The sequence below is a fragment of the Anomaloglossus baeobatrachus genome, chromosome 6 (genome assembly GCF_048569485.1).
Source record: "Anomaloglossus baeobatrachus isolate aAnoBae1 chromosome 6, aAnoBae1.hap1, whole genome shotgun sequence".
Taxonomy (NCBI): domain Eukaryota; kingdom Metazoa; phylum Chordata; class Amphibia; order Anura; family Aromobatidae; genus Anomaloglossus; species Anomaloglossus baeobatrachus.
In genome coordinates this window covers 200128174-200151260 of record NC_134358.1, presented here as the reverse complement: position 1 = coordinate 200151260, position 23087 = coordinate 200128174, and the positions used below count along the sequence as shown (strand labels likewise).

At 43.1% G+C, this 23087-nt stretch overlaps 1 protein-coding gene across 1 annotated transcript in view; it reads left to right on the top strand.

Annotated features, from left to right (window-relative positions):
- DIPK1C (divergent protein kinase domain 1C) overlaps positions 1-23087 on the top strand; it is a 149951-nt gene that overhangs the window by 110142 nt on the left and 16722 nt on the right. Inside the window, exon 3 of the mRNA XM_075316419.1 lies at positions 2321-2485. Coding sequence (XP_075172534.1) covers positions 2321-2485 — 165 coding nt within the window. The remainder of the gene's footprint in view (positions 1-2320; positions 2486-23087) is intronic.

The following is a 23087-nucleotide window of genomic DNA, read 5'->3' as shown; positions in this document are numbered from 1 at the left end:
ACCATCAACAAGCTTTCTACAGCTCTTATCTGGAATTTTGGAACACTCTTATTATGCAAATTGCTCCAGGTCTCTCCTGGGTTTTCTCCCAACACTCGATTTTAAGATCTCTCCACAGGTGTTCAATGGGATTTGTATCCGAATTATTACTGACCATGTCAGAACTCTCCAGACTTTTGTTTCCATTAATTTCTGGGGACTTCTTGAAGTATGTGTGGGATCATTGTCCCACTGGAAGACCGATGACCTAGGACGCAAACCCAGCTTACTGCAACTGGTAAGCTTTAGATTTTGTGAAGCCTTGCACATAGTCATGGTGCCCAGTACCAGAGGCAGCAAAACAACCCTAAAACATCTTTGAACCTCCACCTTATCTAACTGTACATACTGTGTTCTTTTCTTTTTAGGCCTCATTCCGTTTCCGGTAAACAGTAGCATGATATACTTTAACATACTTTATCTTGGTCTCATCTGTCCACAAGATGCTCTCCCAGAAGTATTTTGGCTTATTCACATACATTTTGGCAAATTACAGTCTAGTTTTGTTATATCTCTGTGCCAGGAGTGGGGTCCTCCTGGGGCTCCTGCCATAACGTTTCATTTAATTAAAATGTCAATGGATAGTTTTCGCTGGCACTGATGCACCCTGATCCTGCAGAACAGCTTGAATTTCCTTGAAACTTGATTGGTGCTGCTTTTCCACTGTCCAGACTATCCTTATTTGCAACCTTTCATTAACTTTTGTTGCTAACCATGTCCAGGAAGACTAGCTAGAGTGCCATGGGTTGTAAACTTCTTGATTATGTTTCGCACCATGGACAAAGGAACATCAAGATCTCTAGAGATGAACTTGTAACCTTGAGTTTGTTGATATTTTGCAACAATTTGCTTCTTAAGTCTTCAGACAGGTCTCTTCTCCTCTTTCTGTCTTCCATGCTTAGTGTTGCACACACAGACACACAATACAAACTTCTTCCCTTGCTGAGCCTTATATGGGCCCAGGCAGACAACCACATGTGAGCACACTAGGCCACCTGCAAAGCCCGATGTGGAGCACAACAGTGTTCAGTGAATTGGGATGAAGGGAGCAGAGCCTGGATCGAGGACATGTGTGTAACAAAAACTTGTTAAAGAACATGGAAAAAATTATTTGTCTAGTCAAAATTATGTAGCCACTGGGTAGTCGTTCTAAAGATATTTAAATATTGAATGAATGGGTCTGGGATTTTTGTCTAGAATGAGCACAACAGAGAATAGTGCTGTTAGGGTGAATACTTAACCAGGGTTCACTACTTGCCTACTGCATGATTCTAATTAATGATGATCAAGCGCATGCTTAAAAAAAATTCCACCGAACAAAGGATCAGATATGAACTCTCTTCTTGATCACAGCAAAATGGCACCAAGAAACAGAGAGCTTTATTAGTGAATCTTATATAGGCTAGGGGTGTAGACATGTTCGGATATGCCAATTTAGTGGGACAGTTCATGGGTTAGCCAATGGGAAGATCCGTGGTGATTCTGATGGGTGGGTCTATGACGTCATCTGGGGCCATCTTGATGATGCTGATGGGCGGGTCTATGATGTCATCGGGGACCATCTTGGATATCTCTGACGACTGGCTTTGGTATAGAGAAATCGATTTCATTATACACACTTCTCACAGTCCTCTATGTCCAGAGGTTAATTAAGTATTTGATCCAATGGCCCTCCTCAACAGTGCCATGAAAGTGAAGACTGGTTGTCATCTCTTTGTGATTTGTTTGTAAATGGTAAAGGATGATTTATATTCATAAAGAAAAAAAAGCCCAAAGCAACAAGCTAATAAATAAAAGAACTTATTCTTTGTTCTCACAAAACAGGATTGCGTAAAACAGTCACTGAGCAGAACCCATATATTTAAGTACAGTACATCATATAGATAGGTCCATCCATTGTGGACATTCTTGTGTCATCTGGAATTGAAGATTAGATCAAGCCTCCAGACATGAAACAGCTCCTACTGTCTGAAAATGGTTGGAATTTGCTGTATGCCATGTAAAATCTAATGAATGGGGCACTTTTGTAATTATATTTTTTATACTTAAAATAACTTTATAATACCTTCATTGTTATTGCACATTAAAACACTGAGAAATAAAGTTGTGATTCACCTCGTAAACTCTTAAGTTCAGAATCAATGAATCTTTCATATAAACCTGAGACATTCCTGTAGAAACTTGTGCCTGGAGCTTGTGTAAGGAATGTGACATGTAAAGGTTGTCATGATGAATAAAAATGACTCGGCCTTTCATTTATAATGTATGTTATTGGTTGCAGGTGGTGGCCATTGACATGGATATGGCATTTTTTGAGCCCAAAATGCAGAACATACTGGAGCAGAAATGTACATCTGATAAGGACTGCAATTTCTTTGACTGTTTTTCAACTTGTGATTTAAAGACTTACATGTGTGGAGCACAAAGAGAGAACAGTAATCTACAAGTAAGTGGCTCACAAGCAAAGTACAGATGTCTTTTGTGTTATTTGATTCTGCCCAATTTTCTAATACTGACTCAGAATATATATACTGTAAGTTTAGTTTTCATTGTGGTTGTCATTTGGTTAAAGGGGTTGTCTCATTATCATAAACAGGTAAAATTACTAAATGTTTTCAAAACAGAGCAAATTTTAACTCTGATCTCTTTAATTTTTCAGTGTAGTGCTCATTGTCTAGGTTAACAATCACCCCTTTAGTCTATCAGAGGTGGCTGGTTTCCTATGCAAGGAAAATGCACTTTTCAGAAGCTGGCCAGATTACTGTATTCATCCAGCTTCAGTACTCTTGAGCTCGTCTGATACTGCAGAATCACAGAATTCACAGTTCAGGCCAGCGATGCAACCATGCCAGCAGCCCGTACTGTCGATCTACGACAATGCTCCAACACCAGCAAGAAGAAAGCATGGTAACCGTCAGCCCCCTGATAATATCTGCTTCCCTGCGCTTGGACAGAACAGAAGAAGATATTATCAAGGGACTGTTTGTTACTAGGCAGCATGGAGCACACCCCCTGATGTGTGATGTAACATCCCAAAGGAGGTAGGGGGAGTACCAAGGAGCAGCTCCTGTCTCACTGAACTACAGGTAGCATGAGGCTATGTAACAGCACAATGGATCTCAGCTTAGAGCCAGTAGAATATTTATTTTATCTCTCCGGAGTACTCCTTTAAGACCTGAAGTTTTTTGTGCTCATGTCATCATGGTTAAAGTTGTAATAAATGCATTCTGGAGTCCTCAAAGGAGACCCAAATCCATTATTCACAAGCTAATAAAGTCTAGATAACATTGAATCCATGGTGTGAGACCTCTCCATGTGCCACAGATGCCCTTTTAGTTCTTAGAATGACAGTAGACATAAAATAGATCTGCCTTTGTTACTGAGAACACTTGCCAGCAAGAGTCTTGTGAAAGCAATACTCATAAATAACAGTAGAGTTCTTTTAACACTCAGTTTTTAAGGAAAGTCAAGGCAGTGAAATTCCACACATATATATAAAAAAATTCATACAGCACGAGACGACATAAAAAAAATGCCCAAACATAATAAATCTTTGTACAATTACAGTATATGAAGAAATACAACAAAACATCCCAATAAATATAATATATGCCCCTCACGTATACATTATATACTTGTATGACTGTTTCACAAAGCTTCATATTACAGCATCTCGGCCACTTGTGGAGAAGCAGAGCATCAGGTCGATACTCTGCCCACTCATCACTTCTATACAATACATGCTGTTTATGGATTATTTTAAGATTTCCTCAGCACACAGTCGCTGCACTTTTGGCCTCCAGTCTCTGTTTAATATCATATTAAAATCAGTTTTTCTCCAAAGAGTTCTGAAATTTTTTGGAAATCAGCCCAGATGGCTTCGCTATTAGCCACCATTAGCTGCCTGCAGTGATATTTCATATATGGCACTTTGTATTTAGCTGAAAATAAAACATCCTCAAGCATTACTCCACTGCGAGCTAAAATTTGAAAATGGATGACTAAAGCAACAAAAGAAATCCACTCTTTACTTCTGGATCAATAATATATCTAAAGGGAACACTTGGGGAAGTTAGTGGCAAAAACATTACTTGTAAAATGGCATTTAAATGGATTTTTGAGTATGCGATGTCCTGCAGTATGTACAGACACATCTGTACAGTAAAATATGTGTATGTTAATGTAACCACCCAGAGCAATAGTTATTTACTGGGACATGAGATTTCAGGTTTATGTGTAATATAGTCACATGATGACAATACTTGTGTATGCCCCGATTTATCATAGTGTTTGTAAGGAGGTGGACTGATTGCTGTCGCGTTCCATCTCCTGAAGACACCAATCGTGTTATTATATTATCCTGTGAATTGTGTCTTGCATCTTTGTAAATAATGTAATATGACAATTGTAATTGTAATGTACTGCAGTATATGTGGTCGCTAGACTATAGGGCAAGAAGTAGTTAAGTGTTGGTACTAGCCCACTATGGGAGGGATTTAGTTCATAGGGAAGGAAATTGTTTCCTTCTAGTAAGTTAGTGAATAGTGATTAGCGAGCGTGCTCAACACTGGTCGGTACTTGCTTGAGCATAGGGGTGCTCGGGCACACTTGGTGCTCGATCGAGTACCACAGATACTCAAGCTAAATGCTTGAGTTCCCATTAAGTTACATGTCCTGACACAGCCCCCAGTCACCACAGTCCCCATCATCTACATGCAGTAGGCAGCAGATATCGCCCGGCAACCTCCATTCCGTTTTCCCGGCACCACAGTCCCCTATCTTTTTCATGCAGATGGCATCACCTGGGAACTTCGATTCCATGTGCAGTGTCCAAATTTCCCCCCAGCCAAAGTGCCTGTGCGATTAGTTCCACCTGAGTCCCTTTTCCGAAAAATAAATCTGTCTCTTTTTTTGACTCAAGTGGAACTAAGTACACAGTTACTTTGGCCAGGAGTGAACAGTGCCCACGAAACAGAAATTGTTGGGTGATGATAACTGCACGAGGATGATGTGGACTGTGGTGGCTATACAGATAGAACAGAGGATGTCGAACCATGTCTGCTGCTTGCGCATTGTAGATGATGGGGGCTGTGGTGGTTGAGGGCTGTGTTAGGGCAGGTAACAGAATGCACCTTCGGGAGAAATATGCTTGAGTCACCAAATGACTTCTATTGTGTTTGATACTCAAATCGAGCATTTCCGAGCTTCCAACATGCTCTATTCAAGAACCGAGCACCCAAGCACTTTTGTGCTCACTCATCACTATTAGTAAAGACCCAGTGTGGGACAGGAACAGATGTATAGTCTGAAGATTGTCAAGGCTACAACCAGTGGGTGACCTGTGGCAGGAGAAAGTGTGAGCCAAGTTAACTTTCCTGGGCAGAGTCTCTCTAGCGTAAATATCACTAAGCAGACTAGCACTGGAGTGCGTTGTGTTGGGATTCACAGGACCAGTAAGAACAGAGAATCCAGAGAAAACTAAAAATGTGTCTGAGTATGCTTTCTACAGCTGAAACGTGCTGGAATTTATGTGCTCGATATCTCGTGTGTAGTTGATGAAGAGGAAATGTTGAGTAAAATCTTGTTGTTTAAATTGAACTGGTGGTCTCCCTATCGGTATAAGTCGTTAACTGATCCTGGCTAGCTGAAACCATTGGCACCATGTGGCCTACATGGGAAAGTCCAAACACCCAGCCAGGACCGCGTCTTCCATGTAGTATGCAGGGGTGTCAGGAATTAACACCTCGCCCAATCTACATGTTTACCCTAGAATTCAGAACCAGGCTTTAAGAGGCAGAATGGTCCCTATGCCACATAAAGTTACACCAGTGTTATGGTAGATAGATATATGGGAGTTTTGTATCTAGCCCTATTACAGATTTTCACTGGGCCCTTGGAGTTTAAATTTACATCTTTGCAAACTTCTTTTTATTATTTTCTTTTTTCCAGAAGATAGAACATAATCCAGATTTAATAGGTACGGGAAACATTTATAATGGCTTGCTTATATTTAATGATGTTGTTCTGTCCAATATTTAAATACAGCCTTTTCGCTTTGAAGCTCAGTGGTTAATGTTACCTTTGACAATCTCTGCAGGGAAAAATTGTGATTTTTAGCAGTTTCACGCCACTTTGGGCCAACTTGGCCAAAGTGGAAGGAGATAGGATGGAGCAGCATGGCAGCACATGCCTGACAATTCGTAAAAGGTGGTGGTACATGTTACACCAGAAGTATTATTACAGTCTCTGACTAGAGTTACATTTTTGGCAAAGCACACTGAGATGCATGTCATTGATAAGATGTGCCAAATTTATTAAGTGCGTACGCTTCTTCATGAATTTGGTGCATCTTATTCCTGCGCGCTCCTGATTAAGACAGGGGTGCAAAATGCAAGTATTGATGAATCGGGGCCATAGATGTAATACACAATTCAAGGTTGCCTAAAGGTCACAGCTAAAACTCATTCAAGAATACTAAGCTACTAGCTGTAGTACCCGGCATTGCCTGGGATAATAACTGTCTCTCTCCCACTCTCCCTGTCTCGCAGTCTCTGTCTGTCTCCCTCTCTGTCTGTCTCTATCTGTCTCTCTATATGTCTGTCTCTTCCTGTATCTGTCTCTCTGTCTGTCTCTTTATCTCTCTGTCTTTCTATGTCTCTGTATGTTTATCTGTCTATCTCTGTATGTCTGTCTCTTTCCCTGTCTATCTCTGTATGTCTGTTTCTGTCTCTATCTGTCTGTCTGTCTCTGTCTGTCTCTTTGTCTGTCTGTCTGTCTCTGTGTGTCTGTCTGTCTTTGTCTGTTTCTCTTTGTCTGTTTGTCTCTTTCCCTGTCTCTCTCTGTCTCTCTGTCTGTCTGTCTCTGCCTGTTTGTGTATCTCTCTATCTCTGTCTGTCTCTTTGTCTGTCTCTGTCCATGTCTGTCTGTGTGTCTGTCTCTCTTCCTGTCTGTCTCTGTCTCTCTATTTCTCTGTCTGTCTCTTTTACTGTCTGTCTGTCTGTCTCTTTGTCTGTCTGTTTCTTTGTCTGTATCTTTCACTATGTCTCTTTCCCTGTCTGTCTCTTTCCCTGTCTGTCTGTGTCTATCTGTGTCTGTCTCTTTGTATCTCTATCTGTGTCTGTCTGTCTCTTTCTTTGTCTGTCTGTTTCTTTCTCTGTATCTTTGTCTGTCTGTGTCTGTTTCTCTGTCTGTCTGTTTCTTTCCGTGTCTGTCTCTTTCCCTGTCTGTCTGTATCTTTACCTGTCTGTCTCTTTCCCTGTCTAGATCTGTGTGTCTGTCTGTCTGTCTCTTTCCCTGTCTTTCTTTTTCTCTGTCTCTTTCCCTTTCTGCCTCTCTCCCTGTCTGTCTGCCTCTTTCCCTGTGTCTCTGTCTGTCTGCCTCTGTCACTTTCCCTGTCATTCTCTGTCTGTTTGCCTCTTTCCTTTTCTGTCTCTGTCTGTTTGTCTTTGACCCTTTCCTTCTTTGCCTCTGTCTGTATATTCCCCTTTCTGCTTCTTTCTCTGTCTGTGTGTCTCTGTGTCTGTATGTCTCTGTCTGTCTGTACCTATGTCTGCCTGTGGCTGTCTGTCTCTGCCTGTCTGTCTCTTTCTCTCTATCCGTCTCTCCACCAACATAATATTACCTCACACATAAGCTTCTTATACTAAGCATGTCCTTCGTTGCCTATAGCAACCAATCACAGCTTCTATTAATGACCTGTAGGTCCCTGCTCCATTGACTTTAATGTAAGCAGATTTTTTGGCGAACAAGTGTATAGCATGGGGTTAAATTTTCCCCTCAAAAAATAGTCTATGACATTCCCTGAGTCAAATTAGGTGTCTGTGCAAAATTTTGTGATTGTAAATGTGACGGTGCGGATTCCTTTAGCGGACATACACACATACATACATACTCACATACATTCATACACACACTCAGCTTTATATATTAAATTATATGGACATCAGATTATGAGGCTGGTTTGCTAAATGTTGTTATAAATAGTGATGGGTGAACACAAACTGTAAAGTTTGGGGTCCATACTGGATACCTAATATCCCATGCATGGACCTCGAAGATTTCAGGGAACTCTGTATAACTCTTTGGATTCAATCACCTGGATAATTAAACAAATAAAAGAAAAAGAAAGAAAATAAGGAACAAAGCTGGCCCACTATACTTAGAGTCTCTGGGTCTCCTCATTAGCGCTCATACATATTCACTGCTTCCCCTGCCCACCATCCATCTTAGCATCTATGATTGGTTGCAGTCAGACCACGCCCCTACCCTGTGTGACAACGTCTGTGATTGGTTGGAATCACACACGCTGTCTGGGACGCTATAGTGGTGTAATAATAGATTGGCATAGGGTCACCCCATATTGTGATACCCAGCTCCAATAAAGAATATGGCTACAGGCTGCAGACCCCAAATGTGTGCTTATCTTGGCTGTGTATCAAAATAAGAGTGACCCTATGCGGATTTAAATAAATAATTTAAAATAACTGTGTTCGGTCTCCCAAAATTTTCATACCCAGCCATGATAAAGTCGACAGCTGAGGGCTAGTATTCTCAGGATGGGGAGCCCCATGGTTATTGCCCCCCCTAGCCTAAAAATAGCAGCCTGCAGCTGCCCAGAATTCTCGCATCCATTAGACAATTTTGGCTCATCCCGATCAGTCTGGTGTGGTGGCAATCTAGGTAATATAAGGGGTTAATGACAGCTCACAACTACCACTAAGCCCTAGATTAGTAATGGAAGGCATCTATGAGACCCCCCCCATTACTAATACTGTGAGTGAAAAGAAATCAACACAAACACTGAAAAAATCCTTTATTTTAAATAAAATATACACCTTTTATAGTGCTAACTGACACGCCTGGCCTAGTGTTGTGCGTCATTCATGGGCCACAATTCAGACACTGTGCATCTCGCTTATGCACTTATATAGTGCTGAATGGCCCTCCTGACCTAGGTTTCTGACGTCATCTATAGGTTACAGTTCAGACACTGTGCATCACACCTCTCTATATGACGGGCTCCCAGTGCAAGCCTTATTAGTGTGCAAGTTTTTTGCTGAGCATCTGCCCCTCCCCCCCAGCTTGGAGGAGTGAGTGGTAGTGGCTGTGACATCAGTATCTTGCACCTGGGCTGCAGCCGCCTTCAAGAGGGAGGTTTACTACATTCTGTTTGTGCATACATCATCTGGTTTGGCACCATTGGTACGTTTTTTCTTTTTTTTTACAGTTCTATGTGATTTTTTTCTTAATCTATGTGACCCCCCCCATTACTAATACTGTGAGGGAAAACAAATCAACACAAATACTGAAAAAATCCTTTATTTGAAATAAAATCCAAAAAAAACCCCACCCTCTTTCTCCAGTTTATTAAAGCCAAACATCAAGTTCTAATAGAATCCACATGAGGTCCCATGATGATTCCGGCTCTGCTACATACTGAAGTCACAGCATGTACGCACATTATAAAACATGACCACCAACTGTGACTTCAGGCAGAGACTGATTGAGCCACAGCTGTGAGTGGTGACTGAGTTTATCTGCGGTCACAGCTAGAAGTTCCCACAGTACCCTACCTGTGACTGTAGGTAAACTGACCTCAGGTGACCTCATTGAACTCAGTGACCTCACCTCAGATGAAATCATTCAGTTCAATGAAACTTGCGTCTCCTGGCAGAAAACTGTTTGGTTTTTTTTCCAAGAGATGCAGATATGGTACTGAAATGTATACACCAAATTCCTGCATCAATACTGCATCTCCTGGCAAAAACAACATCAAAACATGATGCAGTTTTGATGCGATATTTTGCCATGCGATGCAGATTTGCAGCTGAAATTTATACACCAAAGGCTGCTTTACAAGCAGTGACATCGCTAGTGATGTCGCTAGCGATAGCACCCGCCCCCGTCATTTGTGCGTCACGGGCAAATCGCTGCCCGTGGCGAACAATATTGCCGATACGATGCTGTGGCCGGCGAACAACCTCTTTTTTAAGGGGGCGGTTCGTGCGGCGTCACAGCAGGCCACCAATAGAAGCAGAGGGGCGGAGAGCAGCCGCATGAACGTCACTCCCACCTCATTGCCGGAGGACGCAAGAATGCTGTTGTTTGTCATTCCCGGGGTGTCACATGTAGCGATGTGTGCTGTCTCAGGAACGACGAACAACCTGCATCCCAAACGAGCAACGATATTTTGAAAATGAACGATATGTCAACAATCAACGATTTGATGAGTATTTGGGATCGTTAGCGGTCGTTCGGAAGTGTCACACGCAACGACGTCGCTAACGAGGCCGGATGTGCATCATGAATTCCGTGACCCCAGCGACATCTCGTTAGCGATATCGTTGCGTGTAACGGGGCCTTTAATTCCTGCACTAAATCTGCATTTTCTGGCAAAAAAACCCCTGGCAATTTGGTTTTGATGCAATATTGATGCGTTTTTTTTGCCAGGAGATGCAGGAATTTAGTGTATAACTTTCAGCACCAAATCTGCATCTCCTAGCAAAAAATCACATCAAAACTGATTCGCATTTAGTGCAGATTTGGTGCAGGAATAAGACATATATGAGGTTTGGCATCTGGTCGGATGTTTGGGTTCAAATCCTGAACCAGATATTTTTTTTTTTAAAATCTGGCTGGACCCGCCAAACCCCAACATCTGTGGGTTCGTCCTTCTCTAGTTATAAATACTTCTTCCCCTATAGTTATTGAAATGAACGGATAGACATGGTATGATAGAATTGGTTTACCTAGTAGAACAATATTCTTTTATTAAGAGTCCTTCAATTATATGTTGAATACAGTGTAAATGCCCCTTTACACACTGCAACAACGCTAGCGATATCGCTGTAACGTCACCGGTTTTGCGACATAATAGTGACCTCCCCAGCGACATTGCAGTGTGTGACACGCATCAGCGACCTGGCCCCCACTGTGATGTCGCTGATCGCTACAAGTCGTTCAGTCCCATTCTTTGGTCCTTTGTTTCCCGCTGCGCAGTATGTATTGGTGTGTTTGACACCATTACAACGACATTGTTAGCGACCCAGCCCATAGGCTTGCTAGCGTTCCCTTTCCAGCGAGGTCGTTCTGCAGGTCCGTATCGCTGCTGCGTCGTTGGCCAGATCTGCCTGTTTGACAGCTTACCAGCGACTGTTAGAAACTTTCCAGCGATCCCAGCCAGGTCGATATCGCTGGTGGGATCGCTAGAAAGTCTCAGTGTGTAAAGGGGCCTTAAGGCCCTCAGCAATCAGCTGTTCAGGCAACCTGCCAAGAAATATTAAAGACTTTGTCACATGTAATCCTAGTTCCTGGGCATAGGAAAAACTGATATACACAAGCCTTCCATCACATTTATTAAGTGTTTTAGATACTTTCTAATGTAAGAAGGAGGATTGCTAAAATTAGCATGGCTTAGTGGTAAGAGGGCATGGCTTAATTTTGACATTGTGTCCGGAAATTCTGCAAAAATTTTGTTAGAAATAATTATAAAATTAAACTAACCAGTAGGTGGCATAAAAATAGACAAAAGTGTCTCAGGATATATTAAATACATGAGCCATAGGGATATATTTTGCACATTAGACTAAGGCTATGTGCCCACGGGGACATTGTCCTGCGGATATATCCACAAGACATTCCGCAGGTGCTCCCAGAAATCCGCAACAAAACTTTCTCTGTTTCAATGCTGCGGATATACAGCGGAATGTCGTGCGGATATGGTGCGGGCATTCTGCATTGAGGATACAGTACCATGGCTTCGGCTCTGCATCCTCAATGCAGAACACGTGCTGCAGTGATCGGGGTGCTCATACTTACCTCCATCATGCAGCACCTTGCTTTCCGGCGGCCGGGTCACTGTCAGGTAGCGTCTGGTTCACTGTGCTGGAGGTGGGCGGGCCTGAACTAGCGCCGGCTGTCACATGACCGGAGCTCGTGCAGGCCCCGCCCACCTCTTCCTTCCTGTACCTGGCTGGATCCACCGCGCTGCTGTACACTAGACGGAGAAAGTGACTCGGGTCTCTATCAAGGCAGGTAAGTATATGGGACCCTGCGGAGAAATCCACAACAATAATTGTCATGCTGCAGATTTTTCCGCACGAAAATCCGCACGATTTCCGCTGCGGAAAAATCCGCAGCGTGGGCACAGCATTTACCAAATGCCATAGAAATGGCTGGGGAGTAGCTGTGCTGCAGATTTCTGGAAAATCCGCGGCTTTTCCGCGAGAAATCCGCGGCAAAATCCGCGCATTTTCCGCAGCGTGGGCACATAGCCTAAGGCTAAGTTTACTTTGTCTAAAAATTATGCAGGATCAGTATATCTGTCCTAATGTTTTGTTTCACAGATAGTTGTACTTTGCTGTACAGTTTCTTAAGAACTGAAGGTTAATCCTGACTTTTATGTAGAGGATTATTATTGATTTCCATGTCCCTTTAGGGCGGGAAGTGCTGGTACTTAAACATGTAGTTTTAATCAAGCACATTTTAACTAATGAGGGATAGAAGGAAAGGATAAGATCAAATAAAAGCAACATTTTGGGTGAATAAAAGAAAGTTAAAATGCAATGAAAGTAAGGAGCAATACAGACTAAATCAGGAAGATTAACTATGTACCTGCAAGATAAGAAACCTAAACTATCTTAGGCTATGTGCGCACGTTGCGTACTGTCCCTGCAGAAATTTCTGCAGCGATTTGAACAGCACACGTGCGCTTCAAAACGCTGCAGAAACTCTGCGTAATGAAAAAAAACAAAAACCGATTCCATGCGCTCTGAGTGCAGCCCCTCCCATAGACAGAGTAGGAGCTGCATGCAGAGCACAGGAAAGAAGTGACATGTCCCTTCTTAGAACGCGCGCTTTGGGCAGCAGCCGAAGCGCTGCGCTCTAATACGCCACGTGCGCACGTCTCCTGCACAATCTCCATAGATTGTGTAGGGGACGCAGGACGCATGCAGATACACTGCGGTGCAGATCGCAGCATAACTGCATGCAATTACGCAACATGCGCACATAGCCTAAAAGCGTAACTGTGAGCAATCTGACCAAAATGTAAGGAAGAGCTGAGCTGACTGATATATAGAATTGTGGAAAAAGATTCACTATAGCTTGCAATTTATTAATTTTAATTCTGCAACCTGTGACCTTAACAGTTCAGTGCAACTGGGTCTTTTGTATGAGGGGCCTGGATGATGTGGAGGAGCAGGAGGAGACAGAACAATGGGTGTGGAATAGAGCTGGAGTGACAGATGCTTCAGATCAGTAAATAGCTGTTCAGCCTCTTTAGCATATCAATTCGTACACTGATTTCTCAGTAAAGGGGGAGCGGATTAATCATGTAAAGGTATTACTGAATTTGTTTTTGAAATATTTATATAAGTATATAAATATATTTTGGGGGGAGTTGGGTGAAATCTTGCTGACCAATTCCTTTTAAAGGAGGCAATAAGTTTGATGGTTTTAACACTTTCACATTAGGTAACATGTTGACTTGAAGGGACAATTTGCTGACACTTGCAACAATATGCTGACACTCTTGACAATGTACTGACATTTCTTATCAGCTGCTTAAAAGAATTGAAGTCCTCAGTAGTTGATACCTTTTAATGGCTAACTGTAAAGATGGTAATAATAGCAAGCTTTCGAGACTACTCAGGTCTCTTCATCAGGCATGGTATAACACAAAATCCGTAACCAAGCAAAAAGCCTCATGGTCATAGCTTAGAGTCTCATATGGGCAGCACTGGACCGGGTATGATATTAACCCTCCAGTGTGACCCAGAGACAGCATACTCCAGGAGCATATCAATAATCAAGACCACTAGGAGTATTGGTGCAAAAATAGAAATTTATTATAGGTATCAATAAATAACAAGTAAGACAAAGGACATTTTTCAAGCAAGGTTGAGGGAATAAATACCTGGGTCCCATAGACCACACTGAAGGAACTTGTGTGGGATCGATATATTAGGACTTAATCAGGCTAATCTACAGGTAGTCTGAATAAATCTACAAATGTGAAAAATACTGAATCTCATAGATCCCAGTAACTAAAGGTAATAGATCCTGTAAATCAAGCCTAGTTTCACAGACTCCCCTATATTCGTTCATGTGATTACTGGATTAGGCAAGTACATATAGGGTATTCATAGAGTCCTATCACTAAAGTTGGTAGTAACACACCTATGTTGCAGATTATAGTTTGCAAGTTAGACGTTTCATAAAGTGAAGGAGTGCTTACCTAAATACAGTGGTGGTGCAGGGGAGCCAGGCCAAACCAGAGGGGACCTCCGATGGCCGTTTCGCGGTTATCACCACTTCTTCCGGGAGGAGTGAGTGCGGTGTAAGGGGAACGCGCCATCCTTTTGAATGTCCATCACCGGGTCACGTGATATAAATCACGTGACCGGATACCAAGGGAGTAAAGGACGCCAGCGCAGCTGCACAGCGAAATCCCGGACCGCGCACTAGTGCGCATGCGCAGGACTTGCTGGGGAGAGCGCGGCGTCACAGCTCCCAGGCAACAGGAGGGACGCAGAAAGCGCGAGACGCCAAACTGGACTGACAGGCACCCGTGTGGTACCCAAATTCCAGCGGACGTCACACACAGGCCGCGCCCCCCCTAGGTGGCGGAATAGGGAAGGCAAGAAGGAATATGTTCAGTAAAATTATTTTATATATATATATATAAACATATGTTCATAGGAAAACACATATAATCCAAGTAGACTCCCACAGGAGGCATACATCAAGTCCATCTGTCAACAAGCTCAGAGGGGGGACGCGTCACCACCAATAAGCGTGACAGTTACTCAAAATGGAAAATGGCACCTGTGGAGATATTAATTTGGATTAATGAAGATATTCCTTAAATTTGCCTTGCCAAATTCAAAAGGAGAGGCAGTATTAAAGTGCTAGAAACATATATTAATTAAGTTTAAACGGGGGGAGATAATAAATAGTATGATTAATAATATTGTTATTATTACTATAAGGTCAAGAATATAAATGACACTGTAGTGGGACGGGGAGCAACCACCGAAGTGTGTTAATAAATGACATATGAGTAGATTAGTACCTAAATAGGGGAAGGCAATTATTATAATCGCATGTATCATTTTTCAAAAGTATCAAAAACATACCCTAAACTCCTATTGAAGAAAAAAAGGGGGGGGAGAGAGGAGAGAGGGGAAAGGGAAGGGGGGGGAGGAGGAGAAAAGGGGGGGAAAGGTGCAAAAAGGGGTACATTTCAAGAACATAAATAGTCGTTTCGATGGTGGCAAATTCTCCATCCGGACAGGTTCACAATTCTCGGCCACTAGATTAGATGGTATCCTAAACACCGCATAAGTCGAAAAATGGGATGATGAGAAGAAACCTAATAAATAAGCAAAACTGGAGTGACAATATGTACAACAAATTAAAAGTTTGAAAAAACATATATACGAGAGATTGAGAGGATCATAAATCATTTCTTAATCATAAACTTCAACCTCCGCACTCCTGGTAATCAATTTGCTCAAATGCAGGAGAGTTCAAGAGTCAAAGAGAATGAAGCCCAAACAGGGCATTTTTGGGACCCGCATGTGGTTTACAGGAACGGGGCATAGCTAATGGATTCATTTAGACCCATCGGGGTGAGTGTACCCAGAGTCGAGATCCAACGGGTCTCGGTCTGCGCAAGGCATTTTTTCAGACTCCCTCCCCTGATGCCTCCATGTATCACATCTATTCCCAGAACCTTTTAAAGATCTAGGATTAGATTGGTGTACAGCTCTGAAATGTCTCGGTAGAGTTTTTAAAGTTGAGACATCAGTAACTGTCTTCGCGCCACATATGTCCCTCACATGTTCACGTGTACGGACACGGAGCTCACGCGTGGTCAAACCGAAGTCAAGCCGAAGCGCTGCGCTCTAATACGCCACGTACGCACGTCTCCTGCACAATCTCCATAGATTGTGCAGGGGACGCAGGATGCATGCAGTTACGCTGCGGTGCAGATCGCAGTGTATCTGCATGCAATTACGCAACATGCGCACATAGCCTAAAAGCGTAACTGTGAGCAAGCTGACCAAAATGTAAGGAAGAGCTATGCTGACTGATATATAGAATTGTGGAAAAAGATTCACTATAGCTTGCAATTTATTAATTTTAATTCTGCAACCTGTGACCTTAACAGTTCAGTGCAACTGGGTCTTTTGTATGAGGGGCCAGGATGATGTGGAGGAGCAGGAGGAGACAGAACAATGGGTGTGGAATAGAGCTGGAGTGACAGAAGCTTCAGATCAGTAAATAGCTGTTCAGCCTCTTTAGCATATCAATTCGTACACTGATTTCTCAGTAAAGGGGGAGCGGATTGGTCATGTAAAGGTACTACTAAATTTGTTTTTGAAATATTTATATAAGTATATAAATATATTTTGGGGGGAGTTGGGTGAAATCTTACTGACCAATTCCTTTTAAAGGAGGCAATAAGTTTGATGGTTTTAACACTTTCACATTATGTAACATGTTGACTTGAAGGGACAATTTGCTGACACTTGCAACAATATGCTGACACTCTTGACAATGTACTGACATTTCTTATCAGCTGCTTAAAAGAACTGAAGTCCTCAGTGGTTGATACCTTTTAATGGCTAACTGTAAAGATGGTAATAATAGCAAGCTTTTGAGACTACTCAGGTCTCTTCTTCGGGCTCAATATAACACAAAATCCGAAGTCACATATTTATACACAACAGGACATAGAATGGGGCAGTAAGTAAAACAAGTTACGTGAATCAGAACTATCACTATGGCAAGAGGACAAACTGTTGTAACCATAAATATTGCTGCAGTTCAGTGTGAACATTTTATTCTCCCCTGATTAGAGTCTGGTCCAGGGCTGTGATGCCCCTGGATGGTCTGAGGAGCACATCTCTTAATTGATGTAAAAAGACATGAATCCATGAGACACATTCATTCCTGCTCTGAATGTGTCAAAGGTCATCATAAGTTTGTACTCCCATAGTCTTCTATCTCTCTGGGACTTGAAGTTTCCTTTCAATACCAACAGTACAGATAGATTTTTCCAGACCCCCCACTTCTGTGTTTTAGACAGCCCCCAAATCTAAGAAGCATCATTGTCAGAAGCTCCCTGTCCTCTCCAACAACAACAGGAACACTTCCTTGCCACCAGAAAAAATGTAAGACTTGTCCATTTATATTGACAACGCACAAGATAAAGATTCTCAGATCACATCAGGACTACAAGATCCCAGGTACCTTCAGCTGCACCACAACTAGTGTGGTGTACTTAATTATATGTACCAAATGTCCAACTGGGGGTCTGTATGTAGGGGAGACAGAACAGCTCAGGACAAGGATGAATTCTCACCGCCACACAATTAAGGAAAAAAGAATAGCTCTACCTGTGGCCAAACATTTTTTAACTCAAACCACAGCATCATGGACATGAAATTGCTGGTATTTAAAGGAAATTTCAAGTCCCAGAGAGACAGGAGAGTCTGGGAGAACAAACTTATGATGACCTTTGACACATTCAGAGCAGGAATGAATGTGTCTCAAGGATTCATGTCTTTTTACATCAAGATACAGGTAAAATATATCTTTGTACCGTGTTAGCCAGCAGAGATAAAAAATTGTTTAAAAGAACTGAAGTCCTCAGTGGTTGATACCTTTTAATGGCTAACTGAAAAGATGGTAATAATAGCAAGCTTTCGAGACCTGAGTAGTCTGGAAAGCTTGCTATTATTACCATCTTTTCAGTTAGCCATTAAAAGGTATCAACCACTGAGGACTTCAGTTCCTTTAAACAATTTTTAACATCAGTTAAGAGATGTGCTCCTCAGACCATCCGGTGGGGCATCACAGCCCTGGACAAGACTCTAATCAGAGAACAATAAAACTTTCACACTGAACTGCAGCAATATTTATGACCACAACAGTTTGTCCTCTTGCCATAGTGATAATTCTGCTTCACATAACTTGTTTTATTTACTGCCCGATTCTATGTCCTGTTGTATATAAATATGTGACTCTTCAGATTTTGTGTTATATTGAGCCAGAAGAAGAGACCTGAGTAGTCTCGAAAGCTTGCTATTATTACCATCTTTTCAGTTAGCCATTACAAAGTATCAACCACTGAGGACTTCAGTTCTTTTAAACAATTTTTTATCTCTACTGGCTAACACGGTGCAAAGATATATTTTACCGTTATCATCTGCTGTCACTTTCCTCAGCAGCACCTACACCACTCTGCAACAGCCTGTGTCACTATCTATGTGAAGGAACGTCTCTTAGCATTTTAGTTCCCTCAGCTAAGTCTGTCACTTTCTATGTCACTCTTTATTTGTGTTGGTCACAAATCACTTTCATGGTCACCTCTTGATAGTGAAAAGATGGACCGAGGGCCCACTGCTCTGCAGAGCAAGTCACGGGATCAGACAGACTTAACGGGTAAACCAGGAAGGAAGTTTATTTATTAGGGTAACAAATGTAAGCTGAAGGGCAGCGGCGGGATAGGGACAAAAAGGAACAAATGGTAAAAGAGACAACTCCAGATACAATTGTGTATAGTTAAGCTGAGGCAGACAGGCCAGGTTGTCACAACTAGTACAGTAATCAATACAAGTTCAAATAGCAATACAATAATGTGTGCATATATAACATTAGGCAATCCTACTCTAACCACTAACCTGGCTGGTGTCCACTTAAGGGACCATGTGGATACCGCAGTCTCACTATGGAGGCCTATACTGGTTCCCTCACCGCCATACCCGGGTACTACTCACAGCTCCATCCGCAGGATCGGTCCACTCTGGGGCTTGTTGGTACAGTGGCGCGCAGTTCATTCCAGGAGGGCGATGCAGGACTCCTTTCCCCAATTCCCCTGGACAGCTGGGCTCATCTGGCAGGGACTTCTGGCAGGCCAGAATCCGACTCTACTATCTCTGCATCCCTCAGCACGTCCTGGAATCCACACTGAGTCACTTTCTGCTTCTTTTTCCACCACTCTCCAATCAGACCAAGTCAGCTCCAGCAGCAGGGGAGATCTGGGCCATACTATTATGCTCTGCTTATGAGCCAGTCTCTTAAAGCCACAGCACAACATAACACAAAGTACAGTGAAGCAACATTTGTAGTAGGTTCTGCACTCCCCTACAATGGCAGCAATATCCAGCAGTATTTGGCTTAGTCACTTTGCACACTCCTGCAGTCCACTCTCCAGTGACCTCATTACAGTCCACAGCTGTCTCTGGCATGACACTCCTCTTCACCCTCAGGCATAAGTTTCCAGACTCTTCTGGTGAGTTTCAGGTTGCAAACCCTTGCTCTCACTGGTGCGTATGTGACGCTCCTGAATCTATCAGGGTGTCACAGGGAACTGCACTCCTTTCTCTTCTGGTGCAGAGCTCAACCCCCCATGGTTCTGGGATCCTAATGGTTGGTATTGCTTCCATCAGCATCCAAATCCTAGCCACACCTTACACCACACCCTGTCAGGCACACCAGTGAGTGGTCTAGCTGGAAAAGGGCCACCCGCCTAAGGTTCAGGCAGACTGGTGGGAGGGACACAGTCAGAACAGAAGTAGCCCTCAGAGAGTGAGGAGCTGAAGGGAGTTGGAGCTCCCTTGGAGATTTTGGCTAGGTCACAGACGGTGGTCTGGGACCGGAGGAGTTGGAGACCCGGTCGCAGGGTATTAGAGAAGGGTGCCCAGACTTAGTTTTAGAGAACGGTCGGCACCGGAAAATCTAGTAACCTGGTACCGAGCACAGCAGGGTACTGGACCCTAGATCAGTAGCTTCACGTAACCTGATAATTTAACCTGTGGAGGATAGTCTCTTTATGAACTTTCCCCAAGAGCTCAGAGATTGAAGGCATCAACACAGCGAGGGGGATAGGGCTTTCCAGCTTATGCGGCCCATTGAAATCCCAAGTGTCAGCCTTCGAGAGCACAGCAACTGTAACTAATCATAGGGAGCAGAACCCCGAAAGCTTCAGGCTGAGGGGTCACTCAGAAAAGTCTAAACATAGTGCATGGAGGCAGGTCCAGAACCATCAGCAATACCAACAGGGATGGATTCCCAGTCGAGTTCCCCCGAGTGGCAGCGGCACCCAGAGACTTGGTTTACTCCTGTGTCAGAGTCTGCTTAATGGTCGCACCAACATCCATACGGCCTGAGTGAATACGCTGCGCTCCCCTCAGTTTGCCGCCTGGCCTGCACCACGCTCCCCTACACCTCCATCATCCAGAGTCCCAGGGCCTACCCTACCCATGGAGGGGACGTGATCTGGCTGCCCTGCTCAATCTCCCCGGGTACTCCCATTGCAGCGGCGGTACTCCCCTTACCGTGAACGATGGATGGCGTCACGAACACTAAACCCCCTGTAAATAGTCCCCCTTTTATTTTCGAGTGGCCGTAAGCCCCCGGGTCTGGAGACCCTCGAGCCAAAGTAACCCTGGATCTGAGCAGTCCGACTGCTGCAGGGGCGGTACACGTAAAACAGTGGGTACTTTTCACAAATAGGCCTCCACAGTCACCCTCCACCGTAGTTTCTCAAGTGACCAGTTTGGATGTGTTCCTCCAAAAGGCAAACAACCTTACTCAACTGCTACTAAAGCTGAATATTTCTTGCTTGAGTTTTCTGTAGTGATTCATTTTATGTAGTAGTTGTCTGTATTACTATGATTTTTCTGGATTTCTTTTTTAATCAAATGCTTGTTATTAAATGCTGGTTATGTCTCACCAGTTGTAGTGATTTCTCATTATAAATGCATGTCAGATATTTAAGCTTTAACATTGTGAGCCCAATCTGTAGCTTAGGAAACATATTACTTTTAGGCCACCTGTATATGGCTTCTCAGCTGTTGACAGCTGTAGATGCTGTGGTGAACCAATGACAGCAGGGATGTCATAGCTTAATAGAGATTTGGCAACAGGGTGAGAACCACATCACTGGCAGCTGACAACAGGCTAATAGCCATATCACTGGTGCTTGGCTCTGGGATCTGGATTATATGACTGGTTCTTGGCACTATGGTCTGCATTGTTTCCTGACACTAGCACAATGTCACTTCATATTTGCACTTATCAAACTAAAATTCTGAAATCAGTTTTTCTATGTGCTTTTATTGCATTTCTTAAAAACCAATATGGAGTAACACCACTTATAATCAAATTTGTTTATAAAATGATTGATAACTAGTTTGCAAAAATTGTAACCACATATGCCACCTACACTCCACGGTTATGTTTTGGCTGTCCAGAACTGAGATATTCTTTACTATTTCTACAGACTGGTCACATGACTAGATGTCATGCTAGGTCCTGTCAGTGCATCTCTCCGGTACGCGGTGCTCGTTTGAGCATCTCCGTGTACTGGCGAGATGCTAGGGCACATGCTTGGATCCCCGTTTCTGCATGTCGACGCTCTTTACAGAGTCAGCCCACATGCAGGAACTGGATGCCACAGCCGGTAAATAGCGGCACCGGGAATCAGGTGATCGGAGATCACTGTTGCTATAGTAACCCGCCTCAGATTACTATTGCAATGGTGACAGCGGTGATGTCACCGCTTACAACCCGCAGCGTCTGCTCACTCAGAGTGATTAGACTGCACGGGAGCAGCAGCGTCTTCCTCCCATGCAGTGCCGTCTGATGTAGCAGAGCTCCATGGGTTGAAGAAGAAAGAAGACAGAAGACCAGGATCGTGGAGGGGTGAGAGGGAGTAATAAACATCGAGTCTCTAAGTATGTCTGTGTATTTATTTCTATTAAAGTATTTTTTCTCTGTGTGGTCTTTTTTTTTATCCCTTTATCAGAGATTCTTAATGGCCGGGTCAAACTTGCTTGACATTAAGAATCTCTGGCTTAATACTAGCTAGCCCCCAACCCCCAGCTGCCTATTTGTCCCGGCTGGGAACCGAAAATATAGGAAAGCCCTTTTTTTTTTTTTTTTTTTTTTTTAAATTATTTCATGAATTTCATGAAATAATTAAAAAAAAAAATGACGTGGGCTTTGCCCAATTTTTGTGTCCAGCCAGGTACAGCTAGGCAGCTGGGGATTGGAATCCTCAGCGCAGTGTGCCCAAGCGTTCTGGGTACCCCTGCTGCGAATTGCAATCCGCAGCCACCTTAGAAAATAGCACTTTCATAGAAGCACCATCTTTTGGCGCTGTATCCAACTCCTCCAGCTGCCCTGGTGACGGGTGGCTCGCTGGGTAATAATGGGGTTAGGGCTAGCTGTATATTATCAACTGGCCCTAAGCCCGAAATTCATGGTGTCACGCCAATATTAGACATGGCCACCATGAATTTCTAGTACAGATAAAAAAAACACGACACACAGAAAATATTTTTATTAAAAATAAAACAGAACACAATTAGTGACTCCATCTTTATTGAAATAAAGAACCCCCCTCCACAGTAATCCTGGGTCAAGGGTCCCGCGCTGTCCAATCCGGATCCAATATCATCTGATCGGTTTGCTTGGAAGGCAAAGCGATCAGATGTTGTGTCAGGTTCAAGGGCTTGAATTACATGACACAGTAGATGATTGTATAAATGGCTTTTATACAATCAGCTGATGCATCAGTGCAAAAAAAAACCAAACTACACACTTCTGTGCAGACTCCTGTCCGACAGCATCAGCTGATAGTTGGCAGTAAAAAGTCGGCCTCACCGCTCGACTTATAGTGTCAGCTAATCCCGTCAGGTGACCGCATAAGCTGATCATCACCAGGAAAAGAGAGGGAAAAAAAGAGAGAGAAAAAAGAGAGAAAAAAAGAGAAAAAAGAAAAGAGAGAAAGAGAGAGGGGAGAGAGAGAGAGAGAGAGAGAGGAGAGGGAGAGGGAGAAGAGAGAGGAGAGAGCAATGCAGCCTCATTCCGTAAAGTGCTCCGATTTTAGAGGTGTGTCCTGCGGCTCACAGCTGATGTCCGGCTCCTCCCCTCAGTGCATAATTCAATTAAACTATAACTATAAATAAATAATAATTATAACTTAAAATTATAAATAAATTAAATTCTTTACCAGGACTCAAACTTGTAAA